Consider the following 18,673-nt stretch of genomic DNA (forward strand, 5'->3'; position numbering starts at 1 on the left):
CATGTCCAATATGGTGCCTGAGCCAAAGATTAACAGTGGCTGAGCAGGGGGTCTGGACAGGTGATTAGAGGCAGCCATATGGCTGGGTACACATCAGTAATGCAGCTGTTGAGAGCTCTGAGCAAAGAAATGAGTTTGGCAGTTGAGAAGGCCTAGGGTAGAGGCAAGAAGTCTGAGCTGACGGGCCATGCAGCCAGTGGCCATGATGGCACGGTGGGCATGCCTGTGTCCAGGGCCAGGTGTACCTCGATCATCTCCAGGAAAAGGGCCAGCGACAGAGGAGGAAAGAATCCTGACTCGGGCTAGAGTTTCCCAAAAGAGACTTGAGTTTTTGTGTTTTTTTTTAAAGCTGGAAGCAGCCTAGAATTTCCAAGCTGAATTTTTCTGCTATTAACAGAAACCCGAGGCTGTTGGCTAAGTTAATATAAGCTATAGATAAATAAAGCAAGTCATACTTTTGCACACTGGAGTCTGTGATTATAACTTTTATGCCCTTTGCACAAATATTTTTATTTCAGCCTTGAGGGGAGGATATTCCTGGTATATAGACTCATTAATAAGCTCAGATAAGGAGAGCGTGATTTGGAGAGGTTTTAAAGGTCATAAAAGGCCACACAGATTGAAAGTTGGAGATTTGAACTTGGGTTTGTCTAACTCCAAACCCACCAAGTCACCATTTGTCTTAGTGTGGCCTGGGGCAGAATCTGTAGGGAGTCATTTAACATAAAGGTGGTTAGGTTCCACCCCAAGACTGAAACAGACTCTCTGGGGTGAGCCCCCAAATCCACCTTTTTACCATTTTGTCCAGAAGGTCTGAGGTTTCTTAAAGGCTGAGGACCTCTGATCCCTGCTCCCCTTACTCCCCTGACTTGAAGGAACATGTTCAAGTCTCCCAGGGACACCTGGGGCTTTGGGCCTCCTACCCTCTACTGCTATTAGGGCCAGAGGTGGCTAAAACACTGGGGAGCCAGTCACCCTTCTCCAGAATATTTCCCAGGGGCTGCCTTGACCCTAGCCTAGTGCAGTGTAGTCTGCAGACCACAAGCATCAGCATCACCTGGGAGCTTGTTGGAACGGTAGATTCTCTGGCCACCCCAGCCCTCCTGAATCAGGATCTCTGAGGAGAGGACCCAGGTGATGCTAAAGCCTAATCGGAGAAGCACTGTCCTAGAGGCAGCAGGATCTGGACTTTGATGGGCTTCCCAGTAACCGTGAAAATAATCAACTCTCTCTGGCACACACTACACACCGGGCATGTTTCCAAGGATTCAACCCATTGCCTCCTCACGGCTCCAAGAGGTAGGACTATTACTGTCTTTCATTTTCCAGAGGAGGAAGCTCAGACTCAGACTGGACATTGGCTTTTAAAAGGCACACAGCTACTGAGTGACAGGCCTGGGACAGGCCTGCAGGTGACCCTAGTGATGCTCAAAGCTCTTCAGGACCAGGGCCAGGAACTCATTCTCACAGCCACGTTGGCAAGATCTCTGTGCAGCCAACAGGCCCTCTGAAGTTGAAGCTGAAACTGCTTTCCAGAGGGGGGTCTTCTTAAAAGGTAACTTTTCCCTTAAAAATCCTTCAGTGACTTGAAACCCGCCCAAGGTACTGCATGGCTGGCCCCGCCAGGCCCTAGGAGGTGGCCAGCCGCGCCTCACCTTTGTTTTAATGCCTCGTTCATCAGCCCCAGCCTCACCAGTTCTCTCCCAGTTCCTTCAGCTCCTTCCCAGCTAGAGGCCTTGCACGTGTTGCTCCTCCTTGTCTGGAATATTGTTTCCTCTTCTTCTTCCTTCATGTGTCCCACTCCTTAAGATTTCCCCTTCAGTACAATTTCCTCACTAGTCCTTCTCAGAGCACCCACTGGAAGTAGATCTATTATTTCCTTTTCTCAAGCCTTATTTATTTCTTTGGGTAAACTCTGGGAGTTGGCGATGGACAGGGAAGCCTGGCGTGCTGCAGTCCATGGGGTTGCAAAGAGTCGGACACGACTGAGTGGCTGAACCGAACTGATTCATTTCTTTGACAGCAGTGATACTAATTGACTTCTTTATCTGTGGTTCTGTCTACTGCTATTTGAGAGCCTATGAGGGGACTGACCATGTCTGGGTTATTCCCTCTGGCTCGGCTCCTGTCAGGCACACAGTAGGTACTCAGTATTGAAGGGGTGTTTCTTCTCTTCAGCCTAGTGTAGGTTTAGCATAGGTGACAGAAACCCATCTTGCTGCTGCTGCTAAGTCACTTCAGTCTTGTCCGACTCTGTGCGACCCCATAGATGGCAGCCCACCAGGCTCCTCTGTCCCTGGGATTCTCCAGGCAAGAATACTGGAGTGGGCTGCCATTTCCTTCTCCAATGCATGCATGCATGCTAAGTTGCCTCAGTCATGTCCAACCCTGTGTGATCCCATGGACAGCAGCCTACCAGGCTCTTCTGTCCACGGAATTCTCTAGACAAGAGTACTGGAGTGGGTTGCCATTTCCTTCTCCAAACCCGTCTTACTGTGGCTTAACCAGATGAAAGTCTTGTTTCTCTTAACAAGTCATCTAAAGTAGGCAGTCCAGCGCTAGTTCAGTGACTCCTTGATGCACTGGGGACCCAGACCCCTGTGGCCTGTTCTGTTTTGCCACTCTGCTATCCTCTTGACCGCTAGTCTGTCGCCATCATATGACTGAATTCCAGACAGGAAGGGTAAGGGGCTGAGCTGACCGTCCATGGACTTAAATGTACGTCTTATTGGCTGGGACAGTCAGGTGGCCATACCCACCTGCAAGAGAGGCTGGAAAGTTGCTTTCTAGCTGGTCACATTGCTGACCCTCTCCGCAAATTTGGAGTTCTGCTGGCAAGGAGGAAGGGGAGTATGGATATTGGAAAGGCAGCCGCAGACTCTGCTGCAGCTTCTCTGAGAGGGCAGAGGATTTTCAGGGGCCTCTAAATCCATTCCTTTGCTCTAGCTCATCAAGTTTCTGACTTAATCATAAAGCCATAGAACTTTCCAGCTTAAGGAGTCCTTTGAAAGTTTCTAATCCAACACTTTGCAGTTATAAAGATTGGAGGCCTTTGGATCATCCGACTTACACAAGGCCCCACATAAACTTAATGGCTGAGAGAAGCCAGGGATCGTCCCCCTGGGACTGAGGGGTCTCTTCTAGCAAGCCCAGGGGTGTGATGGCAGGGTGGGGGGGCAGTTTAGGTTTATCAAGTAAAAGCTTAAGATTTAGACATGCAAGTTTGGGAGCTATTACAGAATAATCTCTTTTTCATAAAACTTGAACTCCCCCCTGCCCCATTTCTTAGGTATATAATACTAAACAAGACTTTTTTCTCCCCTGCATTCTGCTTGTTTTTTTCTCCCAACAGACTTTCCTTTTTTGGTATGTTTTTTCATCCTTTTCACCAGAAAAATTTATGAGCATTTATTTGAAAGAAAAAAAACATTGGAAAAACTGAAGGGAGAAAGAGCGATTATACATATGGAAAGCTATAAAGAACCACAGTGAATGTGCTGTGGTTATTGCTTTCTTAGAAAAACAAACTAGGCAGGCAGTTTGGAATGTGAAAGAGTCCTGTGTGAGGGCAGGGCAGGCAGCAGGGGCCGAGGGTGATGGGCTAATGGCTGGGGTCCTGGGAGTCCAGTGAGGTGCTGTCCACTTCCCCCATCCTCCTCCCTCTCACCTCTGCTTGCCCCCGACAGGGTCAGAGAGAAAATGACTTTACTGAAAGATAAAGTAAAAATTTAAAAAGCTTCCTTAGAAAAATAAAAAGGCCCAGGCAGCCACTTAATACAAACTGAGGGAGAAACCAGTTGACGTGGGACCTGTCAGTGTTTGACAAACTGGCGAGGCCGTGTTCCTCTTGCTGGTGGGGTGTGTGTTCTGAATAACAACTCCAGCCTGTTTGCCTTTGGAGGGTCCATCCTCCAGGATTCGGGGCCATCCTTGGGAATGATGACACGGTTGCAAATCTATTCATTTGGTTTGTCCGTTACTAACCTCTCCCCAGGGTCTGCACTTGGCCTCTTGCTCTGTCCTAACTAGCTTCACCAAGTTCTGTGATTCTCCATCTGCACCAAACCTCCTCACCCATCAGCCCACCTCCCTCAATTCCCCAAAACAGAGTTAAGGCCAGGGATAACATCTCACGAAATTTTACTTGGGAACACAGAAGGGAAATGCAATGTAGAAAATAAAATACATAAATTGGATGCTGGAGATTGCTGCCACTGGAGTTGGTGGTTCAGGGGTGGTTTCCTCTGCCTGTTCCTATTTTGCTAGGGCAGCCCCCCAAGGATAGGAATGCACCCCCAAGTGCTCCCCAGCTCCTCTCCAGGCTCAATCAGAAACATTTTTCCTTGTGTACATGGGACAGCCCTCCTCAGTGTCTCTTCTGTATCTCTGTTCTGAGATTTGGGCTCTGATTTTGACTTTTTTTTTTTTCCTGATTTTTCCTAAAGACCCACTGGAGTGCTTCTTTCTGCAGGTGACTCTTCTTCCAAAGAAAATTTCTGCCTCCATTCTAAGGATGAACACTGCTAGCTATGTTAAAGTGACAGCTCCACAATTTGAAAGCAAACAAATAGTCTCTACTGGGCACTCAGTTATGAAAGCAGAACTCAAGGAGGGCTGCTGATGGACCTCCCCCTTTTCTTCCATGCCCCCACCAAGACCGCCCTCCCTAATACAACCTTAGCAGGACGTGGTCCCTTTCAGCCTACCCTGCCCTGGGAGCACTTACCACTGAGAACTCCAGGGCCTCTCTGTCTCTATTCTGACCTTCCCACAGACCTGGCAAACCTCTCTCCACCCTGCCCAGGGTAAAACTATAAATGTCCTAGAATCATAAAGTGTCACAGCTGTAAGGGACTGTGGAGATCATTTTGACCAACTCCCTCATTTCATAGATGAAGAAACTGAGGTCCAGGGATGTGCAGGGACCTGCCCTAGATCATATGCTGGGTTTGTGGCAATCACTGTACAAGGCGTTGCTGTCCCATTTTTTTTCTCTTCTGAAGTTAGTGTCTGTGTTAGGTGGGTTCTTTTCTAAAACCAAAATTTATTGGACTATAGTTGATTTACAATGTTGTGTTAGTTTCAGGTGCACAGAAAAGTGAATCAGTTCATATATATATATGTATATAAAATCAGCTTATATATATATATATATATATATCACTCTTTTTAGACTCTTTTCCAGTACAGACCATTGCAGAGTATTGGGTAAAGTTCCCTGTGCTATACAGTGGGTTTTTATTAGTTATCTGTTTTATAGCTAGATACATTTTTCCATCACATGTGACAGAAAACCAACCTGAAAAAGCTTGTGGGAAAAAAGTAGAATTTGTTGGTTCATCCCTAAAGCTGGGGTGGGGGCAGGGTGGCTCCGTCCACCTGAGTCACATGACCTCAGAGTTGGGAAGGGTGGACCTTAAGGGAAAATGGAGGTGCTGTTATCAGAAGGAGGAGGATACTGGGTGGGGCAAATAAGAGTGTTGTCCTTTACAGTCCACCACGTGGCTGCCCCATATTCCCATAGACGTTTCTTCCCATGCACACACTGTATGTAGCACGTACAGCCTTAAACACACCTGCCAAAGGGCGACAACTGATGTCTCATTCATTTACTGCATCTAGCTGCTCTGACTGCACCCATTTAACTTCCCTTCCAAGATCTCCCTTGCCAACTGTCCCCCTTGGATCTCTAATGTAGATATGGGGGACTGCGTCTCCTTATGCTGCTTTAGCAACCCATTTTCTAGGTTTTGCTGTGGGGATCTCTAAGTATTGTCTTAGAGCTCCTGTTGATCATGCTTGGGCATTTTCTGGCAACAGGGCTGCCATGGATAGTTGTCCAGCTTGTGCACTGCACAAAGGTATTCTGCTTAGGACAAGGGATGATGTTTGTCCAGAGAGGGAGGGGTGTCTTTCTCCATTTCACATAAAGGCTCTCTTCTGACAATACAGGTACTTTAAAAATACCTGTATGCTTACCTTAGTAAGTGCATCAGTTAGAATGCTTTTTACATTTATGTAAAGTAATTGTAGCAATATTCCTAGATGCTTCCTAAGTGATTGTTCTGCCCATCTGACATCACAAATACTCCAATCTTTAGAGGATTATGTTAGAGTTAGAATATATTAACTAGATTTAAACTTTAAAATATAGATTCTCAACATGGTTTGAAATTCTTCAGTTGATGTCATTAAAGTGTGTAATTCTTTACTGCTTTAAAAAAAAAGAATGCTTTTTACAACAACAGAAATCCCAATTAATAAAAAGAAAATGTATATTCTTTCATATTATACAATCTAAAGGTGGGGCAACAGACTGGACAACGTCCAGAGAAAGGCATCTCCTTCTCAAGAGTGGGGAAATGTTTTCTAGAAGTTTCCTTGTTGGTCTCCCCTCACATCTCATTGACAAAACTGGGTCACATGCCTACCTCTAACCAATCACTTGCAAAATAGAATAAGATTCTTTGAAGACTGTCTTAGACCAACCTTAGAATTTGGGCTTCCCTTGTGGCTCAGCTGGTAAAGAATCTGCCTGCAATGTGGGAGACCTGGGTTCAATCCCTGGGTTGGGAAGATTCCCTGGAGAAGGGAAAGGCTGCCCACTCCAGTATTCTGGCCTGGAGAATTCCATGGACACAGTCCATGGGGTTGCAATGAGTCTGACACAACTGAGCAACTTTCACTTTCATTTCACTTTCAGTTTTAGAATTTACCCCTAAGCTGGGAATGGGGTGACTTTCCTGAGGGGTGACACCCGTGTACAACCTGGGTTTGCTCGGTCAACTCAGCCAGCAGGAAGGAGGGAGGGCAGTGAATGCTGGTCGATGTGGTGGCAGCAGGTCCCCGCCTGTTTACACTCAGGCACTTACCCAATGACTTGTCCTTGAATCTGGATGCCAGCCTGTTTTCTTTCTCATGCTACTGGGTCTTGGTGCTCTGCCTGTTCCCCCAGCTTTCAGCCCAATGGCCCTCATCTTTGCCCTTACTCTGGACTGATGTGAAACATGCCCATGGGTAGAAAGGCAGAGCTATGGCCCTCTGCCCCAGGTTCCAGTCTAGCAAATTGGTCTTTACCAAAAGGCAATGTTCAGCATTTGGAGGGACCCCAGAAATTAGGCTTAACTTCTACCTGAGACTCACATTCCTCTGCCACTGTTCTCTCAGCTTGCTGCTCAGTGCTGACCCTAACTTCAATTTATGGCACCCTCCCTTACTGCTCCCCCTTTTCCAACAGGCTTGTCTTTTCTGAAAGGAATTCACAAAAGACCAAGAATTAGCCAGCACCCCCTTCAACATGGGTAGTGTGCATGAAACATTAAAAACTATAGGGCAGCTTTTGACTTAGAAAGAGAAATACTGTTTTCATAATGCAAACTCAAGAAAGGCTCTACAAAACCTTTCCTGGGGGTGGGGGACAGATTAGAACAACTCGAGAGCCCCGTAGGGCACTTAAGAGATGAAGGGGACTATGAGGGATGGGTGAGACATGGTTCCTGGTCTCAGGAAGTGTATAGTCTCACTGGGGAGACAGAAATAACACTTTAGGAATGATTAAGGAGAAATAAATGTGTGTTTGTGTTCAAGCACCAAACAGTGTGACAAACATCACTTCCCTGCCCTACCTGGCAAGATCCAGTCATTAGGACCCAGGTCAGATTTTACTCTCTTGGTGAAGTCTTTGCTGGACACTCTTGGCTGGGTCCATAGTTCTGAGTCCACAGCCCTACTGGTGCCTTTCACACCACATTATGGAAAATGCGATGCTCAGGTCTCCTACAGCAAGGGGAGTGGCCCAAGGAGTGTCTTGCATGTTTCATCCTATCTTGATGACAGCTTCTTGGAGACCTATTGGAGAACCAACACGTTGGCTGGTTATTTCTGTCTTTCCCACTAGAAGTCTGTCAGCATCCTAACAAGTCATTGGGGAGCCTAGTGGCCCGATGGTCCCATTGCTATGGTGTGACGAGGCCATGCGTCTCCTGGGCTGTTCTCAGCTGGGCTGAGCACAGCATGGCACTAGTACCAGCATTCCTGTTGGAGGTAGGAATCCCTGAGCTGCCATGTTGGCTCCAAGGTTCTGCATCGGCCTGGCTGAAGTGTCCTCAGAACTGTGCTGCTGCCTAAATTCCTCCCCCCACAATCTGCCTTCTCCCTGCTCCCCTCCCAGGTGTCAGTCCTGCAGCGAGCTGAAGCCTCTTCTCCCCTTCCCCTTTATCTCTCATGGGTGTGTCTCCTCATGAATGTCATGCATGTTTAATTCTGTCTTGGTGACCGACAGCATCTTGGAAAACTTGAGAGAACACAAGTGAGTTGGTTACTTTCATGTGCCCCATCAGACCAAGTTCCATGAGACCAGAGGCCATTCTGTCTCAGGCATCATGTCAGGGTGGAGCGGATGACCAGGCCCAGAAGGATGAATGAGCAAAGAGATGAGCATTCATTCAGAGGTGGGACAGAGAGGTGAGAGAGAAGCCAGAGGAAGCTTCAGGAAGGAGGCAAGATTTGCCTGAGGTGTGGAGGGCAGGCAAGGCTGCCAGAATATAGAAAGGAACAGTCTTCATGGAGGCTCAACATCTGTTGAGGATGGATTCAGCATTTTGTCACCTTCCTGGAGCTATGCTCGGGAGAGTTGTCGGTAAACATAACGGGTCACTCTGCCTTGGCCTAGGACATCTGGCCAGGTAGAGGGTAGGCTGGAGAGGCAGAAGGAACAGATGGAAACCAGAAAGGGCCGCCTTGGCCGTTTCATCAGTGCCTGAGCCTGAGGCCCTGACACAGAGCAGGGCCCCCAGATACCACCAGGGAACCGCTTGACCCCTGTGGATTAGGGTGGATTTGTGTTAGATGTCTCTTCAGTGAGGTCAGCATCCTGTACACTGTGCAGTCCCCACAGGGGTCTGTTCCTGGTTCCCACCATCACACTTTCTGCTCAGAGGACATCTGATTACAGCTCCCACCGAGGGCAAGCCTTGATTCCCAAAGCCCTAGAGCAGCAGGGAGGGAGGGGAACTTCTGCTCCTGTGCTGTGGCCTGATTCCCACAAGGCCGCCAAGACTGGTGGGAGTGGGGCTGGGAAGTTTCCTTCCCAGGGCTGTGCCCTGCAGGTCAGGTGACCCTAGACAAAACCAGGGTGGTTGAGGAGCCAGCAAGTCTGGCTCCCAGCTTGCTCTCTCGTGGGAACAAAAGAGCTGGCGTTCAGGAACGTGGGAGAAGGGGACACCCTGCATGAGGCCCCAGCTGGTGTGGCCAGGCTCCAGGGTCCCGGCTTCTTCTCCATGGCCGGGTCAGTACATAGGACTGGAGGGTCTGTGGGCAAGCAGGCTTCCAGCTGGGAGGCCGCAAGCCCTAGCTGGCCCTCAGGCCCAGGCTGGGCCCTCATGGCAGAGGTTGAGGCCTGGCTTATCTCTCCAGCTGCCCTGTTCCCTGCCACTTTATCATGAAGGGTGGGCCGGTGTCAGAGCCCGGAACTCCCCTCCCCACTGTCCGTGGGAGAAGGCCCAGGTGCAATAGAAGGACTACTCTTGGGCTCAGCCGGGAGACCTCTGTCCTGGGAAAGTTTAAAAGGCCCCAGGACCTTCTCCGCGCCAGCTGACCTTCCCAACTGACTGCAGCATGCAGGGGCTGCTGATTTTGAGTGTGCTGCTGGGGGCTGCCCTCGGCAAAGAGGATTTTGTGGGGTAAGAACATGGAGAGGAGGGGGTGCTCAGAGGAGAGATGGGGGAGCACTCATCTGCCAGCCAGCGCCTGGGGGACATATATGGGAAGATGCCCAGAGGGCAGCAAATTAGCACATCCCGGAAGGCAGGCTGACCAGGGACCAGGACTGAGAAAGGGTCCAGTCTCTCAGGACAGCCTTGTGAGCTCTGGAGAATCTGAGCATTGAGGGGGAATTTTCAAAAGAGGAGGCAGGACAAGGCCTGGCGGTCTTTGGAGAGAGAAAGAGTCTAAGCTGGGGCGGTGACGGCAGCAGTATCTGAAGGTTCCAGGGAGCCCAGGACTCCCATTGCTAGGATCCCCTGCTTGGCCCAGCCCCCCTCCTCCCGCCTGGGGAGCGTGCATGGCCAGCAGGAGCTGCTCAGGCCCTCAGCCTCCCCTCCCGCTCTGCCCAGGCACCAGGTGCTCCGAATCTCTGCCGCCGATGAGGCCGAGGTGCAGACGGTGAAGGAGTTGGAGGACCTGGAGCACCTGCAGGTCAGAGGACGCGGGAGCAGCCCCGAGGCCCCAGGGTACCTCTGAAGGCAGACGGGCTTGCCCCAGACCTCCACCCACCTGGGCCCACACGGGACCTGGGTTCTCTCTCCCCAGCCACCCAGGAATGAGCCATGGGTTTGATCCCTATTAGGATATGATTTAAACCTCCCAATTCCAGAATCTTGCTGCCTTTGAGCATCTGAGCAAAAGGGCCTCCCCCACCCTCCCCCTGTCCCAACTCCTAGTTCTTGTCTCTCCCTTGCTGCCCCCAAGCCCCTCCACTCTGCTTCCTGGGCCATTTGCCTGACCACACTGGACTTTGTGCAGTGCCCAGGGGTTCCCTTCATCCTCTTCCCCTCATATTCATGCCCTATCCCCAGTTATATGGGAAGTTCTGGCGCCAGCACCCCCTCCCATGGGTGCCCTTCTCCAGCCCGCAGTGACAGTGGCTCTTGTCTTCCCTAGTTGGACTTCTGGAGGGGCCCTGCCCAGCCAGGCTCCCCCATCGACGTCCGAGTGCCCTTCCCCAGCCTCCAGGCTGTTAAAGTCTTCCTGGAAGCCCATGGCATCAGATACAGGATCATGATCGAGGACGTGCAGTCGCTGCTAGATGAGGAGCAGGAGCAGATGTTCGCCTCCCAGAGCCGGGCCCGCAGCACCAACACATTTAACTACGCCACCTACCACACCCTGGACGAGGTGAGGGACCCCGGGAGGGCGCTGCTCCCCACAAGCACCAAGCTCTTGGTCAGACTGGGAGATCGCGCCAGGGCCAGCCTGGACGTGTGTGGCCTCTGCCCGGCCTCCACGCTGCCTGGAGTCTCTGGATTGCAGCTCCTCCACATTCAGGGCTCACAGCAGGCTCACTCAGGAGCTGCTAAGGGAGGCATCCAGGCTCCCTTTGGAAGCGATGAAGGCAGCCTTCCCTCCTCTGCTCCTTCAGATCTATGACTTCATGGACCTGCTGGTGGCCGAGCACCCACAGCTTGTCAGCAAGCTCCAGATCGGCAGCAGCTATGAAGGCCGTCCCATCTATGTGCTGAAGGTAATGGGTGCCTGCCAGTGCATGGGGCACTTCTGCAAGAATGGATGCCCACATCTGTGCATAGGGCTCCCAGGGGGGAGCCCAGGGTGACAGAAAACACACTGTTACACAGACCCCTTGTGTAGCACAGGTGTACACATAATTGTACACACAGTTTAAACTTTTAGGTGACTCCCCTGTTCCCAGTCAAGTGTCACATTGTGCAAAGTGTCCCAGAGTTGGGTAGTCCAGATAAAATGTTTTGCACGTGACCTTCGACAGAGCTATGTGTGAGCCTGGGAACACAGTGGGGCCCGGAAGTCTGGCCGAGTCATGTTTGCCCCATGCTGCCCACTCCTGTATTCTTGGGCTTCCCTGGTGGCTCAGACGGTAAAGAATCCACCTGCAACGTGGGAGACCTGGGTCTGATCCTTGGGTCAGGAAGATCCCCTGGGAAAAGAAACGGCCACCCATTCCAGTATACTGGCCTGGAGAATTCCATGGACTGAGGAGTCTGGCGAGCTACAGTCCATGGGGTTGCAAAGAGTTGGACAAGACTGAGTGACTTTCACTGTCACTTGAGCTGAGGGCAGGAAGCTAGGCTCTGCAGGATCCCTGTCCAGACCCACCTCTGCCTCCCACCTGAGTGACGGCCCCTCAGACGGAGCTTCAACCTGGGGTACAGAGACCAGACAGCTTAGGGTGCACTCCGTTTCCAGGGGCCCCAGCTGAACCATTTCCTGCTCTTCTCATCCAGTTCAGCACTGGGGGAAGCAACCGTCCAGCCATCTGGATCGACTTAGGCATCCATTCCAGGGAGTGGATCACCCAGGCCACTGGCGTCTGGTTTGCAAAGAAGGTGAGCCTGGGGAGGTGAGGGTGCTCTCACCTGGTAGTGCATTGGTATCCAAGGCCCACAGAAGCCCTGGCCCCTGCCTCCCATCCAGAAGCAATGACCACAGAGGGAGGTTGAGGGCAGGCATCCATTGGTCCAGTGTAGCAGATGCCTGGCCTGGCCTGCTCTGCCCCTCTGCTCCCTAACACCGCCCTCCCCCGACCCCAGTTCACAGACGACTATGGCCAGGACCCGACTTTCACCGCCATTCTTGACAGCATGGACATATTCTTGGAGATTGTCACCAACCCTGATGGTTTTGTCTTCACCCACAGCCAGGTATAGGCCTTCTCCTGTTCTTGGGGGAAGCGGGGCGAGCCTCTGTCCTCTGAGCCCCACATGCTGCTCTCCCCTCATCTCAGCCCCCAGAAGTTGAGGGAGGGACGAACAGACCTTTTCTCCTTGACTAAGGGTTCTTGACCTTGGCGTTCTTGACAGTTTGGGCAGATAATTCTTGGTGTGTCAGGAGCTGTCCTGTGTAAACAGCATTCTGACCTCCTCAAGCCCCCAGGTGAGACAACTGAAAACATCTCCAGCTTGTGGTGGGAGACAGAACTGTCCCCAGTGGAGACATACTCCCCAGAAATTATTTCCTGGTTCTATTTTATTTCTATGGGACAACTTGCTACCAATCAGCTATGTATGGGGTTGGGGGAATGCCACATGCCTTCTTTACTTTCTGCCAGTAGAACCCTCTGCCAAGTGCCATCTATCATCTCCTCCATTTTCCTTCAGCCAAGAGTCTCCTTTGCAGATCTTCCTCCCTGAAAACCAGTTGAAATGGTTTCTGATCCCCTACTGTGTCCACACCCAGGCTCTGTGTTGATTTTGGCCCCTATGGGGTGGCTAACCATTTTCCTCTCAGAATCGATTGTGGCGCAAGACTCGATCTGTCACGTCGGGCTCCTCCTGCGTTGGGGTGGACGCCAACCGGAACTGGGACGCCGGCTTTGGGAGTAAGGCCCAGTGTGGTTTGGGGATCAGGGATGGGACACCCCCCCAGAATGGTTTCTTACCATCCTTTGTCCTGCTGTCCCCACCCCACTCCTGCCCCTGCAGTCGGGGCACGTGGGGAATGCTGGCCCCTCCTCCAAGGTACTCAGGGAGGAAGGTGGCCTCTGAGACCTACTTGTTCCTTTGCCAGTAAAAGGAAAGTCCCTCCCGATGGAACTGAGGTCTGAAACCCATCCAGGGGTTTCCTAGCGTAACTTCAGCCCCTTCCCTCCGTGGTCACTGCACTGCAGGGAGCGGCCTCACATGAGGACCTTTCTTACCTCTCTGGGTGTGTTCGTCAGCTCTGTCCAAGTTTGGCTGGGGAGGGAGGCCCAGGACCCCCAGGTTATAAAAGGCCTCTGCCCTTTCCTTATCTGGGGTGGGGGTGAGGCCTTGTACATCTCACCTCATGCAAAGACCAGAAGCCCCTGGAAACCAACTACTCGGGTGTAAGGAATGCCAGCTATCCTCTCTCCCCTCCCGCAGAGGCAGGAGCCAGCAGCAACCCCTGCTCGGAGACTTACCGTGGCAAGTCTGCCAATTCCGAAGTGGAGGTCAAGTCCATCGTGGACTTTGTGAAAGACCATGGGAACTTCAAGGCCTTCCTCTCCATCCACAGCTACTCCCAGCTCCTCCTCTATCCCTATGGCTACACAACACAATCAATCCCTGACAAGAATGAGCTGGTATGTACCTGATCCCTGCTTGCCTTCGCATCCCAAAGGCAGCTTTGGGCGGGCCCATCAAACCTGCTTAAGGCATGAGGGCCTACACTGTGCCTAGCACCCCTTTCTCCCATGGACCCCTGATGGCTTGGGAAGACCAGCAAGGCCGATTAGACTCTCCGCCTGGGAAGCCGAGGCACAGAGTGCTTCAGTCACTCCCATCACACGATAGAACAAGGGGCAGGGCTGGATTTTGAGCTAGTACCACAAGTTCACACTTGGAGCTGCAGAATGGCCAAAGGGTGGTGAAGTACCAGCCAGACAGCCCACAAGCTCAGAATCATAGGGTTTCTGGGTTCCTGAGACTGACCGCGCAAGGCCCAGCGGGCTCCATGCTGTCTGCTGGGGGTGGGCCTCTGCAGGGCGTGTGCTCCTGAGTCACCCTGCCAGCCCCCAGGATACCCCAGCCCAGCGGTTATGGGGGATCTGGGGTTGCTGGCCATGACAAGTCATCTTGCTTGGCGTTTTCTCCAGAATCAGGTGGCTAAGTCTGCTGTTGAATCCCTGAGCTCTCTGTATGGGACCAGCTACAAGTATGGCAGCATCATCACAACAATTTGTAAGTGTGCAAAGTCTCATGGGTGGTCCCGGGAGGAAGCTCAGTTGACTTCTCCTGCCTACGGGAGTGTCTTTCCCGGAGGAAGTAGCCAGGGGTACCCCAGTGTGGGAGCATGGACGAGGAGCACGGCCCCGGCCATGACTGACTACTGTTGGCTTGGTGTACAGCAGGCCCTTTCCTGACGTGAACTCTGCCTTCCTTGATACCTTCAGACAAAGACTTCAGTTCCTCTGAGAATTCTTGTCCCCTTATCTTGGGGTTAAATCCAGCTTCATGCATGGATCAGATAGAGAGTTCTGCTGGCCTTTGTAGTGTAGATCCCCCAAGTAATTAAACTTAAAAAATACTCCTCCTCTAATGCCCTTCTATTATAGAATATATCCTATCTTTTCTCAGCATACTTATCCATGCAGTGCATCAAATGGAATTAAGTCAAATGTTTATTGGACACCTATGATATACTAGGGCTTGTTTTGCGTGCTTGGGATACAGTTGGGAATAGAATAAGCAGACTCCTATTCTAGCCGGGGACAGACAATTTATTCTAGACAATAAACATGAATAAGGAAATGATATGGTGTGTTAAGTGATCAATGCTAAGGAGAAAAAGAACTTCCAGGACAGGGTGAGGGGACTCAAGTAATGGGGGTGGAAGTGGGACTGAAGCATGAGCCTCAGTGAGAGCAAAATTTGGGCAAGTGTTGAAGGAACTGAGGGATGGAGCCAAGAGGCTGTTTGAGGATGAGGTTCTAGGCAGAGGAATCTTCTAGAACAAAGTCCCTCCCATGTGCTCTGGCTTGGTGTGCTTTGGGAACAGCAGGAAGAGCACAGAGACTCATTGGCTGCAGCAGAGACAGGCTGGGGCGGGGGTTGGAGGAGATTCTGTAGGGCCCTGAGGGGATACAGCAAGTGTGGGGCTCACTCTTTGGGGCAGAGTCCTGAAGAAGCAGGGCACAGGGACACACTTCTGACTTCCTGCCCCGAGTGCCCAGTTCTGGGGGGGCTAGTAGGGTCACAATCTCACCTCTGGCTGGCCTTGCTTTTGGACTGTTTGGAGTTTGTTTGGAGACTGTTTCAACCCTGAATGAAAAGGTTTTTGCTTTGTTCAGTGTTGTGGGGTTCAGTTCTGATCTGGAGCCTCCTCCTCCTCCCCAGCAGTTCATAGGGAGCTTTGTCTATCTGCTGCAGAGCTGTCTGCCAAAGATAGCCAAGGGCTCCTGCTATGACTCTGGCTCCTTGCACTTTCCCTCTGCAGAGCAGGACCCTGGGGGACGATCCTGGTTACCCAAGTGGGCAACTCTGGTATACGCGGGGGCTTGACCCAAGTCGCTGTTAGACAGAGGCGGCTTTCCAAATCATGGGAGCTTCCTTGCACGCTCCAGTGAGGGGAGAACTGTTGCTGGTCTGCCTCTCTGGGCCTCTTGGACTGCAGTCTTTCACGGGAGCTTCTTGGGAGGAAGCCAAGCTGCTTGGTCAAGAACGGGAAGGTAGCAGAGGTTGACTCCAGTCAACACTGGACGAGGCTCTCAGCTTGGGATCATTAGCTTGGCCCTTGCAAATATTTTCGAGTGACCTTGTTCTTCTGGTTCTACTCCTGCCCCAGACCAAGCCAGTGGAGGCAGCATTGACTGGGCCTACAACCAAGGCATCAAGTACTCCTTCACCTTTGAACTCCGGGACACAGGGCGCTATGGTTTCCTGCTGCCAGCCTCCCAGATCATCCCCACAGCCCAGGAGACGTGGCTGGGGCTTCTGACCATCATGGAGCATACGCTGAATAATGCTTACTGACCCAGCCCTTCAGCACTCTCTTCTTCCTCCTCTTCAGCCCCACCTAGGCAACCAAATAAAGTCTGAGAGTACATGGAACAGAATGGACTCTTGTGTGGGGATGCATGTGGCATGTCTGCCTTTTCAAGCTGGGGCAGAAGTAATTTAGTTCCTGCAGATCTCAGTGGAAACGTGTGGGTGGTTGCACTAGATGACCCTTAAACTTCCCTGCATTCCAAGGTCCTGTGAAGTTGTATCCAAGTGGCATCTGTTTTAATGAGACCACCCTGAGCTCAGCTCGTCAGTGGGGTGATTTGTTCATACCTTAGGAGCAAGCAGCAGCCACAGCTGCTAACCAAATGCCCAGCACCCCGCCGTGGTAAGGAATTCAGCTTGTACAATAGTCTAGCTAGTTGGATCCATTCATCTACAAAAGCAATAACCCTGAGTATGAAATAGAATAATCCTGGTGGTCACTGCTTTCCCAGATGGATGTCACAGTCAGGCAAAGCTTTCTATACAGCAAAATATGGTCTCCCACTCCTGAACTAAATTGGAAGAAAACAATTGCATTAAATGGAATTATTTAAAGATAAAGAACAAACACCAATCCCAGGGCATTTTTATAATTGAAGTTTATCACAGAGACTTTGCCTTTAGAGACAGAAGTAGTTTACTTCTCACTGCCACACACTTTCTAGCATCTCCTGGTACACTGTCTGCATTCCCTCTCCGCACCTACCGCTGCTCCTTATCATTTGCAGAATTTCTCAAACCTGAGACTCTCCTCTTGATACATCACCTCCTCAGCTCCTAGAATTTGGCTTCCCTCCTTTGGCTTGGTGATTCTAGTGTCTGTGATATCACCCTAGTGGCTAGCACCACAAAACACATAGCATATATCTCAACTTTTTTTCAAAGCAAGAATCTATATTCGTTTCTTCCAGATCTCTTAAGGTGTGACTGTTGAGTAGGGAGTCAGTCCTAAGAAGTTATTGGGAAGTTGGGGTGGGGTGATGGCTTGGTAGCTCCCCAAATAGGGGAGCTGGGGTAAGGATGGCAGCCTTTCCCTGTATCAGCCAAAGTACCACAATGCTTCCAACTCCAGTGACTTAAAAATTTGTGTCTTTTTCACACACAATAGCCTGAAGTTCAAATGCTTTTTTTTTAAGGGCCCATTAGGGAATTTTCATCTTGGAATTTTAAAAATAATCTTTGATATTCTAAAATTGAGGTATAGTTTATTTACTGTATATATATTAGTTTCAGGTATACAAAATAGGGATTAAAATTTTTTATATATTATACTCCATTCATTTTTTATTTTAATATGTTTTTGCTACCAAACATTCTGAAAAATAAAATGGATGAGGCTGACTATACATATAGTACACATAAACTTACACATACATAAATTTATAAGGCAAGGTGAAACGGTGTTTCAGCCTTTACAGAAAGATGATCTAAAGATTTTATAACCCTTCCTTCAGGTTATCTTTTGGGAAGCATTTCCCTTTAATTTATGTAGATAAGCTGAAACTCACTGTGATGGCTCAGCAAAAAAAAAAAAGGACAAGAAAAAAAAACTGATCTTACTGCTTAATACAGACTGATAAATGAAAAAATATTAAGTTAGCAAGATAGTGTATCCTCTTATTAAAACTGGATTACTTAGGGATCAAGGGTAGACTTGCTTAATCTAAAATAAACTGTATTCCCTGATAGCAGAGGCTACTTGGTTTGGTATTCAGTCTGCAAAACCCTCAGAAGTACTTGACATACAGATACCCAATAAATATTTGTTGAACAAATGCTCTCCACATTTACTAGAAAACTTTTCATTTTTTTTTTTTTTAAACTTTTCATTTTTATAGTCTGTATTTTGTAAGCTTGCAAGTCATTTTGAATTCCCCTGATCTGCAGTTTAGAAAGTAATGCTCTGAACAAGTCAAACTATTAAGAAAGCTGAGAAGACAAGCAGTGTAGCACCAGAATGAAAATGCCATGGGGGCAGGAACCAGGCTGTTCTGCTCAAAACTCAGTTTCTCATGGTTGGCCAAGTACATGACACGTATCCTGCACTTAATAAGTGCTTCTCAAATGGAGACATGGAAATTAATCTTTAAAATATTTTTAACTTTATACTTTGCAGATACATATTTTTATAAATCTATGGATTAAAAGTTTTTATTTTCTAAATAAAACAACACTAAAAGAGAAATGATAATTTTAGAAACCAATACAGCATATATGAAAAAGTATTAATAACCCTGAGAGGAAAAGAGCCTTTATAAGTAAAAGGGGTTAAAAAAAAAAAAAAAAGACTTAACATTTCAAAAGAAAAATAGAAGATTTTTTCCCCAAAGAAGAAATACAAAAAGTTGATAAATGAAAGATACTGATTCTCTGGGCAATTTTTTTTTTTTGTACATTAAAGAAAAATATATTATTTTTTTCCCATCAGATAAAGAATAAAAAGACTGACAATTCAGTATTATCAAGAGTATGAAGAA

General features: G+C 49.4%; 1 protein-coding gene across 1 annotated transcript; it reads left to right on the forward strand.

Moving 5' to 3' along the window:
* Positions 1-9,615: 9,615 nt before the first annotated feature.
* On the forward strand, positions 9,616-16,181 carry CPA1 (carboxypeptidase A1). Its single transcript, XM_061166417.1, has 10 exons — positions 9,616-9,680; positions 10,113-10,194; positions 10,660-10,893; positions 11,138-11,239; positions 11,976-12,077; positions 12,282-12,392; positions 12,979-13,069; positions 13,593-13,792; positions 14,306-14,390; positions 15,994-16,181. The coding sequence occupies exons 1-10, from the start codon at positions 9,616-9,618 to the stop codon at positions 16,179-16,181; spliced, it is 1,260 nt and encodes a 419-aa protein (XP_061022400.1).
* Positions 16,182-18,673: the final 2,492 nt, after the last annotated feature.

Source organism: Dama dama, chromosome 18 (genome assembly GCF_033118175.1).
Source record: "Dama dama isolate Ldn47 chromosome 18, ASM3311817v1, whole genome shotgun sequence".
NCBI lineage: Eukaryota > Metazoa > Chordata > Mammalia > Artiodactyla > Cervidae > Dama > Dama dama.